We start from the raw sequence: 18,649 nt of genomic DNA, 5'->3' as shown, positions 1-18,649 counted from the left end.
AAACCAAACATTTAAAAGTAATAATAATTTTTTAAAATACTATTGTCGTATATATTTATAACGGTTAAATGATACGCGTTTCGCCTGAAGAAGCCTACCAGGCGAAACGCGTTAAGTGGGACTTTATTTTATATATATTTTATCCTTTGTTATATTAAAGTATACTTTTTAAAGTTACTTTTTATATACCCATTATTTTATTTCCTGGTTCCTGTATATCCTTGGTGGGGATTATACCACCTAAGCTGTCTATACTAGAGCAAGTCATATGCTCTAGAAATTGTAAGTACAATACTATTTATAAATTATTATATTATTAGTACTTACTTCACCATATTGCTACTGTCTCTCTTTTATATCTACTATGCACACTGCACTTTGAGAACATCCGTGGCAACTACTACAAATCCAAAGACGGGGATTGTACCGTCCAAGCGCTTCACAGCAGAGCTCTGTTATAGCTCATTTAAATGTGAGTGGACTGTACATAGCTCATACTGACTGTTTTTAAGATAAATTTTACTGTATTGCACTATCATCTTTTATCTTAATTTTCTCCGAGGTAACGTTTAATTGGAAAATTCCAGGATATATGTATGTATCTTTTTACATATATAAATCACTAGGCGCGGTATACGCCTTCTTCTCTGTTCTTTCTATCATCATGTAAATGTGTTTGAAAAGTGCTGTATTGGCGAAGCACCACAAAGTGGTGCAGTAAAGCACGGTACTACTGTGTAAATGGTTTATTGCAGGTATGCAGCTTAGCGGCATTTTATGGACAGTGCAATATATCAGAATGTCATATCTTGATTACTGCCTAGAATATAGAAAAGTGATCAAGGAATTGCAGGCATCTCCTGTATAGGGAAGTTGAGAGTTGAATTCTTTCCCTATTAATGGTTTGATCTGTCTCTTGCAGGTCAATGAACAATTTTCTGATGACCGGCCCCAAGGTAAGAGACATTCCTTTGATCTTCAACTTTTGACTGTTATAATATGCTTGCAAAATCAGATTTGTGTGCTTCAAATAGTATATCACCTTATATAATAAAACATGCATTTGAACTAAGAACATTAACACAAATGCTATATTAGAAATTGTTTGTTTAGAAAATGGGATTAAATGATTTAACATGTACAATTAAAATGGGAAGCGTATACAAAAATAAAAATAACATCCAGTTATATATTATTTTTCAGTACAAATATGCAAATATTTTCAAGGGATTTTAGCAAAAGTGGTGATATTCATATTAAAATGTTTAATTTTAAAGAATTGATTAAGTTATATTTTATACAAATATTTGATATGAAATTAAATCCCTACTTCTCCTGAACAAAATGATATATAAGTGTTGGGGCACTTAATATGAAAGATAGAAATCATGGTTGAACAATTATATAGCTCCAATTCTAGGTTTTGTTTTGGTTCAAACTTAGACAATTGCCTACGTCCTTAAGGATATTATTTGATATTGACATTATTTTCCCTATTTGACATAGTGAACTTGACCTTTGATATTATTTTCCCTATTTGAGTTAGGGAATTAGTCACATACTGATAAATTAGCAGAAATTGACCATGGTCGCACTACACTTTTGTTTTGATAATTGGCTGGGCATTGTGGATCATGTTTTGTTCCAAATATTTATGGAACTATATTGCCAATATTTCATACTTTATTTTTTAATAATTCCCCTTTTTTAAGTCTTCGAAAATGTATATTGTAATATCATCCTCATTTAATATTAGATCTGTGCATTCGTGTACTCTTCCTTAAATGAATCGATTAGTTTGACGACAAATCAATTTGTCTGGCATAGAACCCATTTTAATTTGCTTTCAAGCTGACTGATTAGTTTAAAAATAAACAGAAAGGTTCTCTTTGCCCGACGAATCGATTTGAAGGAAGGAAGAGTGCAACAAATGCCTCTGTCCATTTCCTGTGCATTAGTCCCTCTCTATAAACTGTGTTGCCTTCTTCATGCTCAACTGTCTTTCAAAGAGCATACATTCTATTTTAGATTCGGTTTGTTGATCTCATTAGTAATGAAGGTTAAGCGAAATATAATAGATGATGGTAGCCACCAAGACAACTGCTACTGAAAGTTGAAATGATCAGATAGTGATTCATGTATCCTTATTCTACCAGATGCAATGGGGTTGAGACATGACCCTCTGAATATAATTGTGACTGCTATATGTTGTTATGCATCTTTATATAAATGTTATCTTGATGGTTGAAAGATACCTTTGTGGTACTTATTTTACATGTATATCATGAGAATGATCTTAAGAAGAAGCGTTTCTGGTATTTTTTTCTTTTGTTTTTTCGCTTATGAATTATGTCTGCTTTTTTGGTGTGAAGTATGAGAGATGTTAAGTATTTACTCAGCGATAGTATTGGAAAATGTTGGTAAATGTGTTTGTGTACATGCTGACATTAGAGCTATATCTGTGACAATAGTTATTGGACCCTGCCTTCTGTATGAACTACAGCAATCTGGTTTGTAATATTGTGTCAATGTGTTTGGTACTCCTGCTATTTTAAAGAAATCTGGCCAGCATTATCTTGCATTGTGTTTTGTATTTTTAAAAAGAGCTGTTAGGACTTGGACATTTGTTCCTATGGACAGTAATCTATAGTGTCACACTGTCTTTAGTTTATAGATTTAAACATGCAAAGCATGACCCATTATTTTAGCATTTTATCTTCTTGTTTGTATTGGTTACACATATTGCTTATCACAAGATGTTTTTGTTATACAAAAAAATTCTTCACTGTTTACATTCTCTATTTTTATATAGTGTGCTGTCTTGTAGAAGCTGGTTAATTCTACATCTAATAGGGCATCTTGAAAACAACTGATCACACACACTCAGTGCGATATTCTTAACTCAACTTGTTTGTTTTTAATTGCTGGAGACTGCATATATGGTGGTTGTCTACACTGATCAGCCACAACGTAAAAACAACTGATGGGAAATATTAGGAAGCAAAGGAACAGTCAGTTCTTGAATTTCATTTGTTGGAAGCAAGTAAAAAGTGTTCAAGGAAAAAGATCTGAGTGACTTTGACAAGGGCCAAATAGTGATGGCTAGACAACTGGGTCAGAGCATCTCCAAAGTCTTGTGTAGTGTTTCCAGTATGCAGTGGTTAGTACTTACCAAAGTGGTGCAAGAAAAGACAACTGGTAAAATGGCATCCGGGTCATGGGCACCCAAGGTTCATTGATGTGCATGGGAAATGAAAGGCTAGCATGTCTGGTCTGCTCACACTGAAGAGCTACTAGCTTAAAAATGCTGAAACACGTAATGCTGCCCATAATAAAAATGTATCAGAAGACCTAGTACATTGCAGTTTGCTGCGTATGGGTCTGTACAGCCACAGACCGGTCAGAGTGACCACTGTCAAAAGCACCTTCAAGCATCAGAACTGGAGAATGACAGACTCGCCGTGTGCGAAGAGCAAAGAGAGATTCACTTAGGACTATGAATTTTGGCTCCAACAGGACTCTCTTTTTCTACTATGTGGACCTGAAGAAGGGCTTTTACAGATGCATTGCTCCCGGTGAGGACATCTGGAAGAAATGTGAGCTTTTGCCTAGCTTCTTACTATCTGCTGCAGGAAGCATGGTGTGGTACAGACTTAATAACAGATTGTATGGGTTTGAGATTGACATTTCCTTGGAAATTGTCTGTGCTCATCTCTGTAATCCGCATAAGAGACTGTATGTGGAGTGGATTCTCTATACAGGAGTGCCTGGCAAATGTCATAAATGGAAGATTATCAACTGAATTCATGGACCACTAGTGTTTTTAAACAAGTTTCATGGAGACTGGATCTGATGCACAGGAACAGGCCATCCCACCAACACAACCTCTTGTACCTAAACCAGTTCTTTAAAACGTTCAGAATTCTTCTGAATCAGAAAGCACCAGTGATGATGAGATTGGATTCATGTAGTAACTGTGAAGAAGCAAAAATTCTATGGTGGAAGGCAACCAGTGACTATTACCATGCAAGCAGATTCTCTGGACACTACAACAAAAATTTTCCATATTTCCATCCATCGGCAGAAGCACAACTATGCTGCCTATCATACTGAGCAAATGCCAGTGTCTCCTCAACACAGCCTACATATAAGAAAGGCGTGGTGAGGTGAGCAGCTCCTCTGTTCAGTCCTGCAGCCCACCTGCACTCAGCTCTTTTCCTTCTTGAAGTTCGATAGTGAGGATATCGAAAATGAAATAATCACAACTATATGAAGAGCAAAAGGAGGGGTGATATCATTTTGTAGCACAGATCGAAATGGTGCAAGGCCTGTATCACTCATCCAAAACCTAGGTAGTGGTTCTTGGCAAGGCTACTGAATACCTGAGGTCTGATCACTCAGGATCAAAGACTTGTGAATGAAAAAGAGAAGCTCCGAACTCAACTCAAAAAGGCTCATGTGTAGACTGGGTAAACTGAAAGGACAATAAGAAGACATTGTACAGATTAAAGTACAGCGCGCACATAAAAATACTGTTTTACATTTTATAAGGGTACATCAAATCCCCTATCATGGCAAACAGTTATGGGGATTCAGTACCACCATATGGCCATATTGTGGTAAGCCCAACACTACTTCACAGTATTGGAAAGTCCTACACTAATTTCAGTGTGGGAGACAAGTTAAATAATGCTAGTTACATAGCGAAAAAGCGACATGAGTCCATCAAGTTCAGCCTTTCTCATCTCTGTTTTTGCTGTTGACCCAACAGAAGGCAAAAAACTCAGTTTGAAGTGCATCCAAACTAGGAAAATAATTATTTCTTGACCCCAGAATGGCAGTCAGATTTCTACTTGACTGCTATAAGTGGGGCTATTACCCCACTAATTAAAAATATTATTCCTGTGTATGATGTTTTTGCAAGTATTGTTCTAACATCCGTATAGACTCTGATAAAACCATCTCTTTAGGCGGCAGAGAATTCCATATTCATATTGTTCATACTGTAAAAATGCCATTCCTTTGCCTTAGACTATATATCCTCTTTTCCAGTCTAAATGCGTTACCTTGTGTCCTATGTATAGTCCTGTTTATAAATAGATTTTCAAACGATGGTTTGTATTAATTCTGAATATATTTGTATAATGCGATCATATCTCTTCTGACGTGCCGTTTTTCAAAACTAAAGAGATTTAAATGTGTTAACCTTTCTTCATAACTAAAATGCTCCATTCCTTTTACCAATTTTGTTCCCCGCCTGTGGTGGAACCAACCTCGCCACAAAGCACTGGAGAAGCCTGGTTGCTCGCCTGCTCCCTCTGGACTATGGTCCCATGTTAAACGCTGTTCTTTTCCCCTGCAGAAAGGCTTGTTCGATGTATTGTCGATGAGTGACCAGTGATTTCCTGCTGCCCATTCGGTGTTCAAGCTAATGCTTCTCCGTTAACCTAGCACCAGAGAAGAGGCAGCATGAAGGTTCCTGGGGATAATGGAAAACCGTTTAGCACTGCAAGATATTAGATGGTTATGGTGCCTTTTAAATGGTTTCATATGGAGAATATGCAGCTCTCATGGTACATATGAACATATGTTGCCGTAATGCCCAAACCTTCAACTCTTCTAGTGGAAAGTTCATAGTCTGATAACCAAACTCTTTGGCAAACCTGGATCCTTGGTCATCCTTTTTTTTTTTTTTTTATCAAAGTCTTCCAAATTATTGATATCATTGGAACATAAATTGTTTACTAAGATTGCCTTAGCAGCCATTGTGGAATCAATTTTGCCCATGGAGTGAAAACCACCAGATGTTGCAGAAATATAACAGCTATGATGCTTTGCCATCTTTAAAACTGATAAAGAAACATCAGAGTTGTAGTTTTGCAACCCTGCTTTATGCCTTTAGAAGATTGTGTGAAATTTTCACGTTTGTAAAATATGTGTCCCTTTAAGGTTTCCGGCATTGTTTATAGTAAGTAATCCGTCTGCTCAGGAGGAGCTGTAGGATCATATAGAAACTCTACACATTCAGACTCCTTTTGATCTTGATCCCTTTCGAATGGTTACATTGTTGTATTAAGGATTATGTATAATTAGCAGGACATTGTTAAACAAAAGCTGACAAGCAAATTGTTTTTTTTTTACACAGCACTGGACACTGTATTTTCTTTTCTTTTTTTTTTATTCTTTATTTTAATGGTGCATGTTTATATTGCTTGCATTACAGTGACAGAGGTGGTATAAAATACAGAAAGGAAGATAGGTTAGTAGCATGTCACATGAGTCTTCACACATTTTTAACTTTTTCAAACAGGTTACGTTACCGTTGTGGTCACTAGTGTCGACAAGCGCACCCATGCTATTAGCCTAGTCGTGTTTTCTTTTGGTCATTCTATGTAACCAGGATCATTGCTTGGTTAATCTGGTGTGTTATGGTTTTGTTACGAGCGGGGAAGTCGCGATAGTTTTGTGCTTCCGGTAGCTATGGGTGTTATGGTGTTTTGTTGCACGTTGGTGGATACCCCTAACCAAGGGGGTAGTGGGGGGGGGAGGGGGAGATGTGTTGTACTCTGCGTGTCCCCTCTGAGGCTATATGTGGGCTGTTGGGCCTGGCTTAACTTTAAAAGACATAAACCGACATAAACAAGTGAGTGTACGTGAAAACAAAGGAAGTAAAAAGGAAAGTGTTGCATATAGAACATTTGCAAACCGAGAGTCTGTCAGGTCTTATTGAACCATGTCCCTGGTGTAAGTGGCTGAGTCCCTTTTTGACCAGCTATGGGGTACAGGTTTGCGTCAAGGAGTTGTGTGTGTACTCCCTGAGGGTCGAGGTATAAAAGAGGTCGCCGTGGCAGGGTCCCCCATCTGAGATGGGCTATTCGTGCCCGTATTCCTGCGTGTCTCTGTGAGTCCTAGCGTTGATAGTATACCAGGGATGTCCGCATCCGACGTGGCTTTGTAAGTGTTGTCGTTGTGCGTGATCGTCAGGACCCTAGGTGCCCCCCATCGGTACTGCACTCCCGCTGCTCTCAGGCGGCTGGTTAAGCTGTACATTGTTTTCCTCCATTGCAGAGTTGCCCTTGTCAGTCCTGGAAAAAAAGCAATTGGGCATTTTCGAAACTCAGGGGTGTCTTGCCTTTTACTGCCATCAGTATGGTGATTTTATCTTGCGTCGTGGCACAGCAGAGGATGACGTCTCGTGCTCCTGCGGATGGTGAGTTGGGCCCAGTTGTCAGGCGGTATGTGCTCTGTAGTGTGATTTTCCGGGTGGCCTGAGGTGGTAGGATCGTGCTCAAGAGTCTCCTGATGTAGTGAGGTATTTCGGCCTGAGAAATCGTAGCGGGTACCCCCCGGAGTTTGATGTGATTGCGGCGCAGGCGGTCCCCCTGGGAGGATATCTGCACCGCTAGCGCCTGTTGGGTTGTTTGTATATCTTGCAAAGTTTTTTGGAGGTGGGACATTTCGCCTGTAACTTGTGCTACGTTCTCCTCCACTGTATTTACCCTGGCTGTGTTTTGCCATACCTCTGCCTTTATGGTGCATATGTCCGTGGCAATGAAGTTCTGGAGTGCTTGCATCCATAGTTGGAGATCCTGTTTCGTGGTCAGGGTGTGTTCCTCTGTTTCTGTAAGGGTTTCTTGAAGGGTTGGAAGTTTAGCCCGTCGAGTCCCTTCCGTTTGTGCTGCCTGTGATTGGGTTGGAGGTGCAGGCTGCATCTCGTGTGTTTGTGCTGCCTGTGGCTGGGCTGTGGGTTGAGGCTGCGTCGCGGGTACAGGGATTGCCTGTGGTGAGGCCGATAGCATGGGCCGCGTAAGTGCAGAGGAAGTCTCCTCCGCCGCCATCTTGGGTGGTACCTTTCGTTGCAGCAGTTCCTCGATGCCGGGTTGTTCTGCTGGGGAGCTCTGCCGACCTTTCTGGGAGCGGCGTGTCATTGTTGCTGGGGTATCCGCGGATGTCGCGGGGTTCTCCCCCTCAGCTCTTGGCTCGTTGTGTCCCCAGTAGCCGCCGAGGTACGTCTCCAGGGTGTGGAGTGTAGGCTGGCAGTAGGCCCGGATTTTACGCTTGGGCTTCCCGGTCCTCGGGGGCTGGAAGAAGGGCATCAGCCTGTTCCTCACGGTGCCCTGGTTCGATCGGTGTTCTTTGTGAGTTTGCTCCTTATTGCAATTTCGGGTTTTTGTCGGTAAAAGTTAATATCGTGTGTGAGCTGATAGAATGTGCGTCTAGTCGGGATCAGTCCCAGGCTCCGCTCCTCGACACTGTATTTTCTATCTATACCCACAGACCTGCAATTATATTTATTGTATCACAAAAATCAGTGGAATATTATAAATTCTATGAATTTAATTTGCTTTAATTCATATTTTACCAAACAATGTAAGTTTTGTTTTCTCCCCAATGTATATGCCGGAGATAACCTTTAAGTTGACTAAATTAACACCTTGATTGTAAATGGATAATGGTTAGGATTTGGTACGGGTTAATCAGATTAGGTATGATTTAATGGAGATCAATAGAACCCCCTTCCTCCCACCCCCCACCCCCCACCCCCCACACACTATTATACACATATATCCAGGAAACAAGTGCAACTATCCTGGCTTTCTGTAAACCAAGCATTTCAAACTCAAAGGCTAAGACGGGCAGATAAACAAGGTTTACGTGTATGTGTACTACAAAAAACAACAGTATAAAAAAAAAGATGCCTAACTGACACTGGACGTCCTTGCGCTCGTAGGGCTTCAAAATAAACAAAAGAGCTAATTTATTTTAAGAAACTAACTTGACATATTAAGAAATGTTTGGTAATGGGACTGAAATGGTGAATGTATGCTGTTGCACAGCTGTAAAAAACAAATTACGTTATCTTGTTTATGCTGAATTTCTGTGAGTGTGTTCTTAACTTTGGCTGAGATCAAACTTGATGATCTCAGCCAATCCAATGCTTTCCCATAGAAAAGCATTGGGAGGCTTTTGTGTTTGTGTGTCAAAAAGCTGCGCGGCCAAACAGCATTTCCATGCATTCAGAGCCTCCCTGCAGACTCAATCTTACACACTGCCCCTCCTCCCACGCTAATACATTGCCCCCAAATCCAACACACTGCCCCTCCTCCCACTCTAATACACTGCCCCTCCTCCCTCCACTCATCCACTGCCCCTTTCACCCAATCTAATACATTTCCCCTTAATCTAATACACTGTCTCTCTTCCCTCCACTCTAATTGAATAGACTGCCTCCACTCTCACCACTTTACTTTAATACACTGCCCTCCCTCCCCCCAATTTAACACACTGTCCCACCACTCTAATACAATGGCCCCCTGACTTCCCCAAATTAAGACTGCACCCTCCATTCCATTAATACACTGCCACTACTCGCCAATTTAATGTCACTGTCCCCCTCCCTCCCCTAGGTTAATACACTGCCCCTGACCTCTCTTAAATTAATACACTGCCCCCCACCACCATCACTCTGCACTGCCTCCCTCCCTCCCTCAAATTAATACACTGGCCCACTCCCTCCCCCAAATAAATATTGCCCCCCCCCTCCCTCAAATTAATACACTGCCCCCTCTCTCCCTCAAATTAATACATTGGTCCCGTCCCTCCCCCAAATAAGTACAGTGACCCCTCAAATGAATACACTGGTCCCCTCCCTCTCTTAAATTAATACAGTGTCGCCTCCCTCCCCCCAAACTAATACAGTGCCCCCTCCCTTCCTCAAATGAATACACTGGTCCCCTCCCTCCCCCAAATTAGTACAGTGCCCCCTCAAATTAATACACTGGTCCCCTCCCTCCCTCCCTCAAATTAATACAGTGCCCCTTCCCTCTCTCAAATTAATACAGTGTCCCTTCCCTCTCTCAAATTAATACAGTGTCCCCTCCCTCTCTCAAATTAATACAGTGCCCCCTCCCTTCCTCAAATTAATACACTGGTCCCCTCCCTCCCTCAAATTAATACAATGCCCCTTTCCTCCCTCAAATTAATACAGTGCCCCCTCCCTTCCTCCTGTTACTCCTGTGTCTGTCTCCCTCCAAGTCAACGGTGCTACCATCAGCTCCACCACGCAGGCTCGCTGCCTAGGTGTTCTCTTTGACTCCGACCTCTCCTTCAAGCCTCATGTTCAATCTATCGCCAAATCCTGTTATTTCCATCTCAAAAACATTGCACGCATCCGCCACTACTTAACACCAGATGTGACTAATGTGTTGGTCCATTCCACTGTCCTTTCACGCCTTGACTACTGTAATCCGCTTCTCAGTGGTCTTACGTGCTCCCAACTTGCGCCGTTACAGTCCATAATGAATGCAGCGGCGAGGCTCATCTTCCTGTCCGCCCGCACCTCCCATGCCTCACCCTTCTGTTAGTCCCTACATTGGCTTCCTATAAAATATAGAGCTCAATTTAAAATTCTGGTTCTTGCTTTCAAATCTCTACATAATGCTGCTCCCACCTATCTATCCTCCCTTATACACAAGTATGTCCCGTCCAGGCCCTTACGATCTGCTGAAGACTTCCGTCTATCTTCTGTACGTACTCCCACCTCTGATGCTCGCCTTCAAGATTTCTCTAGGGCTGCACCGTTCCTGTGGAACTCGCTTCCCTCCTCTGTTAGATGCTCACCCAGTCTCCACTCCTTCAAAAAAATCGTTAAAAACCTACTTCTTCATAAAAGCGTATCAATTAAACTGTTAATAGCTCCCGACTGATTCCTCTTCTGCAACTGTCATTTGTCTAAGCGCTGCGGAATTTGACGGCGCTCTATAAATATCATAATAATAATAGTACACTGGTCCCCTCCCTCCCGCAAATTAATACAGTGCCCCTTCCCTCCCTCCCTCAGGTTAATACAGTGCCCCCTCCCTTCCTCAAATTAATACACTGGTCCCCCCCCCCTCCCTCAAATTAATACACTGGTCCCCTCATTCCCCACAATTAATACACTGCCCACCCTCCATCAAATTAATAGTGCCCACCCCTCCCCCAAGCCCCGCTTCTCCTACCGTAAAATTTGCTGTCTGTCCTCCAGTTCCAGCTCCAGCCCTGGTGAAGCAGGCCAGACTCTCCTCTGGTACTGCGAGCAGGAGGGAAGGGGGAGTAACTGATCTGGTCTGCTCAGCAGACACACAGCCACTCTGCCCTCTTGTGGCCGGGAGAGCAAGAATCAGGAAATATTTTTCCTGTCTTGCTGGTTGCAGCCACAGCTGAAAGCGGCCCCAGGGCAGGCGGGCCGCAAATATATTCACTGTGAACCGCATGTTTGACATGCTTGCTGTAAACCATTGTCTGTATCTGGCTGTCAGCATAAATAGAGAAGGGAGTTTTGACTGTTTTAGGCCTAGACAGTTAGTGTTTTGCATCTGATAGTAAATAAGGGGCGTGAGTTAGTCAGGCACTATGTGACACTGGCCATAGGGTCAGGTATTACATTTGATTTGTTTTATTTATTTATTTTATCTTGATTTCGTAGCTGTTGGGTGGTGTAACCAGTGTTTAAGCTCATTTAATGGTTAGAATAAAATAATTGTTGGTAATTTTATCAGTGCATATTTGTTTACCCACTAATGGTATCATGCATTAAAGGGTGTTTTTTTTTCTGTTTTTCATATTGGACAGATTGCCATTTTAATAAGCAAGTAACTCCACCCATTATTTTATAGGAAAAAAAGCTATAAAATGTATAGCTTTGCATATCCCATTAACAAAAGTTATCCAACAACTGGTTACAGACTGGCAATTGCTCTTTACCACCTTAGTAGTCTACTTCACTAGAGTTGACTCACAAAATTGTTCCTCACCATCTAATTCGATTGCCAGTTGAACTTCAGTAAGTGGAATTTCAGTAAGAGGAAGAAAGCGATTGATTACAACAGGAGGGATGTGTTCTCCTATTGAGAGGAGACTTTATACAAATCTACATGCAAAAATAAACAACAAAAGTTATGCTCCCAAGTTTCTTTTTGCATGTAGATTTCTATAAAGTACTCTTGGTCTCCTCTCAATGGAAGAACCAAACCCTCCTCCACCAATAAAATATATTTGATCAATACCCACTCAGAATTTTGCAAAACATAACCTCTTTGCTATGGTTGGTAGTTCATAATATTATTCAGTGACGTCTATAAAAATTACCGTGCTGTTTCCTGCTTGCATGTATAAAAGCAGGTTTTTCTTTTTGCCTTTGAACAAAAAAAAAAAGTCGTACTTTAGAGATAAAAATAGTTGTGCAAAATATTCTACCCATCATAAAATAATTTCCCTTTGTAGGCATATCTGATCTACTCAAGCAGTGTGGCGGCTGGAGCACAGAGTGGTATTGAAGAGTGCAAATACCAATTTGCCTGGGATCGGTGGAATTGCCCTGAAAGGACTCTCCAGCTCTCCAGCCATAGTGGGCTACGCAGTGGTAAGAGACGTTCCTTATAAAATATCTCTCAGTACTTGGATAATCTGCATCTTGGATGCTTGTTTGCAGAACTAATTTCTTGTCTTACTTTTGTTATAACGGACTATGGGTGGTTCAACTTTCACTGAGTAGTGTATTTAAAGTTTGAATTCGGTATCGCGTAGCATTATGTGCTGATTGGTCTTGACCACTTGCGATCATCACTATTGTGTAATGTAATCATTCAAAAAACATATAGTTTTATTCATTCTTTTTACCCACATTGTGGTGTAAATCTTTTGTGAGAAAAAAACTTCCTGGAATTTTGATACTACTACATGTCCTTTTTCAAATAAGTCTTTATTATTATAAAGTTTTTCTTTTTTTGGTTTGGCTCTCCTAGTATTTCTTATTTTTTAGTGTTTTTCCTACGGCATTTATCACAATTATCCACATCTAATAAGCAGATATTTCACATATGTTCCAGATACATTCTGCCCCTTCTTGACTTGGGTAAAACCTCAATTTCCCAAGTATCCTCTCTTCCAGACTTAAACTACCAATCCACTGGACCTTCTACTGCAGGCAGCAGTCTCTTTGATACCGGGCCTACTTATCCAGTCTGGAGTATTAATTTCAACAGGATCCTCTTCTCCAGGCTGGAATCTCAAATCAACCGGACATTCCCATCTCGCAGCCAGATTCCATTGTCACCGAATTACCCTCTGCAGTCTGGAACCACCCTTTCAACAGGACTCATTTCTCCAGGTTAGATTTTAACTTTTTCACAGGCCCATATTTTCCAGACTTCAACTGATAACTGTGGTTTCACACCTCTCTCTTTAGAACACTCTTTGAGATTTGTATGGGGTTATTACCACATTAAAAGTGGTGTGCACTTAAAGATTTATCCCCAGAACTATTTAGCAGGTTGACTAAAAAAACGAACAAACAAAAAACACATTTGGCATTCATTTTTTGGGGCAAATTTCCATGTTTTCGGCTGAAAATGCATTTTTGTGCTCCTTATTTTTACATATTGTATCGAACAAAGAAAACAAGGAAGATTGGAAACCATCTTGTCTTACTCTTGATCAGCATTCGACATGCATTGTCTCATTCATTACTCTTATAATCTTTTCATGTGTGGTTCAACAAATACTTATTTTGCTTCTATTCCAAGTGTCCAAAGGAATAAATTTTAAAGGTGACACAAAATGTTTATGAATTATCTGGTTCTGACATGGCATTGTTCAGGTTTATTAGAGATGGGAATATAACTAAAAAACAATAAATGTTTTTCTCTTCCCCAAAGGAATCTGTGCCCCAATCAGTAGAATTAGCTGGTAGTATGCACTCTTTTTTATTTTAATTTTTTTTCGGTCTACCATTGATGACTCAGCATAGTATTTCTTTTTTTCTTGTTTTGCTGCTATATGCTATAGTAATTGGAACAATCAATGGAAGTTGATATGTTGAGCTATCAGCAATCAACTCCCCCCTTACAACCAACAGAAAAAAAAATACATTATGGGGACTCCAATTTGAGGATTTTTTAAAAACAATTTAAACATTATTAAACTATTAACAATTATCGTAAGGGTGTGGTAAGTTGGGACTTACATTCTGGTACCCAGAAATGGATTATGTATTCGTTAACTGGTCAATGGCTGGTGGAGCTGTGATCACATTAAGGTGGTTGAGTAGGATGCTAAACACTTAGAAGACTTGAACAGGACCAGTATAAAAGTCTTACTACTTGGAGAGACAAAATTGGGGCAAAGGAAATTTTCAGGGAGAGGGCTATAATCAAGAGACCTACTCCATTGCTATAAGAATTTTGTTTTCTTCTCCATATATTTTAACAAGAGTAGTTTTTAATGTCCGAGTGCTTTAAACTGGCATTATTGCCTTTAAGTGGATGGCACTTAATTGCTCAATACACAATTAATTTTGTTTGGATTTTTTTCATTTTCCCCTGACAAAGCCAGCTGCTTAAATGAACTGTTCGTGATAAACTGCAAAGCCTATTTGGCAACTAGCTAAGATGCCTGGTACAACTTAAACAGAAATGGTTAAAATCTTCCTCTTGGGTCTTCGAAAAGAATAAGACTCAAATCAAAATGTAATTCTAGTGAGACTCTGCTAAACTCCTTGATCTTCCAAATTTACAATTTAAGATCAGTACATCTTTGATCTCATTCCACAAACAATTTCAATATTTACAACTCTCAAAAATACTGTCCTTTACATCGAATACTTCAACATTAACGTGTATGTATCTCAGGGAAGCACCTTTCTCTTTCTATCGGGTAATTCTCATAGTCGGCTTGTGATGTGTCTGCCACCATTGTTGGTGGGTAGCCCTGTTTAAATCTTTTTTTAGTTTGTCCTGTTTTTGTCTGATATAGTTGTGTCTAAATCGCAAATCCTTGGCCTCCTACACAAAGTTAGTGAATCTGTGGCTTCAGGTGTCTTTTTTTTTTTTTTTTTAAATGCTGATTGAATAGAGTAAATTACTTGTCTATAAAACGTGGATTGTTACTTAATAAACTGTTACCATGTAGTTGGAATTCATGATGCCTGCGTATTTTCAATATGAAAAATAAGTTGTATTTTTACTCTCAAAAATGAAGAAATCTGAATTTCTACATTATGTAATAACTGCTTAGGTAATTTATTCTTATTATTTTAATATTTGTCAGGTTTGAATGTGTAGTGTTTTATGATCAACAGTTTAATCATACAGTAAGACGTTTTTATGTATATTAACATGTATAATAAATACAAGATTGTTGTATCAAAGATTTAAAGCCACGTTCTCCGCACTCTGATGGAGGCTGCACACAACTTCTTAAGTTGCTTTTGTTGCACCTCCTTTTTTTGCTCTGCCCGTTCTATAATGGAACATGGCATTAATCAACAGTAAGTAAAACAGTAAGTCATTGATTACGGGGATGTAGTATATGCATCTGCACCGCAATCCCACATTAATAAACTCAACACATTGTATAACTCGTTCTGCCGATTTGTGCTACAATGTAATTACCGGACCCACCATTGTGACATGCTAAAAGAACTAAACTAGCTGTCGCTGGAATCCAGACGCACCCTTCATCTTTCCAGCCTTGTGTTTAAGAGCTTTTCTGGGAAACTCCCACCCTACCTGAACAAAATGCTCTTCTCGGCTGTTCCCACCTCCTATAACCTCCGATCCCGTACCAACACTTTAATTAGACTACCTCAATACAAAAAGAAAGCAGCCCGATCCTCCTTCTCCCACAGAGCACCGCAATTTTGGAACGACCTCCCGCATGATTTAAAATCTTCCCTAAGCCTAAAGTCCTTTAAGAGATCCCTCTCTACATACCTCAAAACAGAATGCACCTGTCATGGTTGAATATATATTTCCTACCTGTTCTATGTTAAATTTTGTATATATTGTGTATTAATATTGTTTTTGTATTTTATTGTACCCTAATGTAACAATGCAATGATTTGTGGACCCAGGACATACTTGAAAACAAGAGAAATCTCAATGTATCTTTCCTGGTAAAATATTTTATAAATAAATAAAGTACAAATGGACACAATGCATTGTAATGTTATGTTTACCCATGTAACACAACTGCTGTTTTAAGATATAAAACTATTCTTCGTTAGGCATGTAGGCTGTATCTATAGGAATATATAACAATATACTAATCGGATTTGCATCATTTTAAGCATTTACTTATTTAATTAAAATACCCCATTAAATTGATTAAAACTTACCTTAAGTCTAGTGCAGGTCGATGTCCTTCTTGCTTTGTTGTCATGCTTTGGCATCTGTGGTCCATTCAAATGCTTCCCATAGAGAAGTATTTGATTGCAACGTTTCACCGTCTCAAAGACCATGTGTGCTCTTTGATGGTGAGGGGGAGAGTGTTAAGTTTTTTGTTTGTTTTAAGTGTAAATGTTGAAAACTGAGAGAAGGAGGGAAGCAGGTGTGACACACTGCACACACAGACTCCTACCACCACAACCTTTTCTAAAAGCAAAAGTGGTCATGGTGGCTGGAGTAGCCCTTTAATTTTGACAGCTCTTATTTTATAGAGAGTTTAAAAAGATATCAATAAGTTAAGGATCAGTTGAATAAATTTTTGTTGGGGAGGGGGGAGGCGTCAAAATGCATCTTCTCCTGTGTATCCAAAATCTTTGCACCGGCCCTGAGGGATGCTATTTAATCCTATTTGCTGGTCTAAATATTTGTTAGCCATTCAGGTAGATAGAAGTCATCAATGTAGATCAAAATAGAATATAACTGATACCACTTTTGGCAATATTACAAGTTAAAAAAAAGTTACAAATGTGTTCTAATATCCTCCTACCTAGACCCTTATCAGCCAATTACAGTACTGTGCACCACTTACTACTCATTACTTTAATGAGTCTGTCAGGTTGGATTGCACTGTATTTTAAACATCCTATCATAATTTATGAATACAAATTTTGAACACAGTTTTGAAATTTGCTTTATTATCGCCTCTTAAATATAGTCTGTCCAACTCTGTAATCAAACTTGTTTATAATTTGCTAGTACAAAGATAACAATACTCGATAAATGAGCTGAGATTTAGACTTTAATCAATCTTGCATTAATTTTTTTTTTTTTTATTTTATTTGTGCAGCAAATCGTGAAACCGCTTTTGTACATGCGATCAGCTCAGCGGGAGTTATGTATACACTGACAAGGAACTGCAGCCTTGGAGATTTCGATAATTGTGGATGTGATGATTCAAGAAATGGACAACTTGGTAAGTAATTTGATTCATAATTTTATTTAAACATATTCTGCAGTAAAATGTAGTGTCTTATTTCAGATTGGTTAAATGTTAAACAGTAGATCAAAACCCAAGGTGAAGGAGGGAGTATGTTACAAATTAGTGTTTATTTGCATACATAACAATAGTAAATTGTAATCAATGAATGGAGTTCCCCTGATAAATTACACATGGCTGAAAGGCATATGCAGCAGGATTAAAATGTAACATGGGAATTGCTAGGGGGACATAAGCCCCGTATCTCCACAGGGGGCAGAAGGATGGTGTTTTTTTAATTGTACATCAGGCAGCTGCTTTCAAAACGGCCACCTTTCCAATGAAAGACCATTAGAAGAATGCTATGCCAGGCTACTTAGTAGGAGATGCCCCTCCAGATTACTGTTGGGAGGGAGTGCCAGGGAACAGAACTTTATTAGGCTAGGTAGTGTGTCAGAACTACAGGGGATATCTGGCTGTGCAGCATGTCCTTGTTTCTAGTTACAATTTCTTGGAGATCCCAGAGAGCCTCAGCAGTACAAAGTTCATAGGTGGATAAGATTAGACAAAACCTAGAACGATGGTGACCAGTCATGACATAAACCCATCTCTCTAATAGTATGGGGCTCATGGAGTTCTAATTTTGTCTCAAGCACCAGGTGTTTTTGGAACCTAGCAACGAAATGAATGTTGTTCTCTCTTTCCTCTTCCCCATCCACTGGAATACATTTTGCCTCTGTGTCTTGTGGGGGAATGGCTTTCTTTTCTTCGGCTGCTTTCAAGGTGGCTTCATCTGATGCTTTCTTAAAGACCAGGTTACTTTGAAATAGAAATAGAAATAGGTTTGTTTTAGAGGAATAATCAGCGCCCCATGTTCTGAGACACAAGGCTCTCCAAGCTGCAGATTGACCCAAAGCCTTAGCAATAAAATTGGTAATATCTACTTAAGCCTCTGTAAGAAATACCAATGCTAATTTGAGGCAATTTCAAGAAGGGTTTCTCTGCTAGTACCATTGGTTTTATCTTCACTTGGGGTCGTAGTCGAGACTCTAGATAGGGAGGCTCATGCGATGGATGCATGGCAGCTCCTAATGATGTCTACATCTTGATAAGATTTGCATCCATACCTTTCTCCATAGGATCTCTTAAAGATGCTGCACTTTCAATAGGCAAAACTGTCTGCTTTGCCACTTTAATAATATCAGCATCAACTTCCAGGTTTTTTTTTGTTTTTTGTTTTTTGTAAATCAGATGTTATGTTTTCCAAAAATGATTGGCCACAAATTAATAAAATAACAAGCTTGTAATATTGCAAGTCTGAACAATAATAAACAAATAACCAAAAAATGGAACTGTGAAAACATAAATTGCAGCTGTTATAACCCCTGCATATTTAGTACAAAGTGCGGAATGTACACAATGAACCCTCAGGCATTCAGAAGGATCATGTGAGTTCTAGGTTAACCAC

At 39.7% G+C, this 18,649-nt stretch overlaps 1 protein-coding gene and 1 pseudogene across 4 annotated transcripts in view; both read left to right on the top strand.

Annotated features, from left to right (window-relative positions):
- WNT8B (Wnt family member 8B) overlaps positions 1-18,649 on the top strand; it is a 112,468-nt gene that overhangs the window by 87,980 nt on the left and 5,839 nt on the right. For 3 of the 4 annotated variants that reach the window (XM_063435052.1, XM_063435050.1, XM_063435051.1), the window contains 4 exons: positions 923-956; positions 12,265-12,403; positions 12,932-13,150; positions 17,053-17,178. In XM_063435052.1, the coding sequence (XP_063291122.1) occupies positions 927-956; positions 12,265-12,403; positions 12,932-13,150; positions 17,053-17,178 (514 nt within the window). In that variant the 5' untranslated portion in view covers positions 923-926. The remainder of the gene's footprint in view (positions 1-922; positions 957-12,264; positions 12,404-12,931; positions 13,151-17,052; positions 17,179-18,649) is intronic. The other variant, XM_063435053.1, reaches the window with a different exon arrangement.
- LOC134575380 (protein L-Myc-1-B-like) lies at positions 3,497-4,489 on the top strand (annotated as a pseudogene).

Source organism: Pelobates fuscus, chromosome 10 (genome assembly GCF_036172605.1).
Source record: "Pelobates fuscus isolate aPelFus1 chromosome 10, aPelFus1.pri, whole genome shotgun sequence".
Classification (NCBI taxonomy): Eukaryota; Metazoa; Chordata; class Amphibia; order Anura; family Pelobatidae; genus Pelobates; species Pelobates fuscus.
This window is presented reverse-complemented; position numbering and strand designations above follow the sequence as displayed.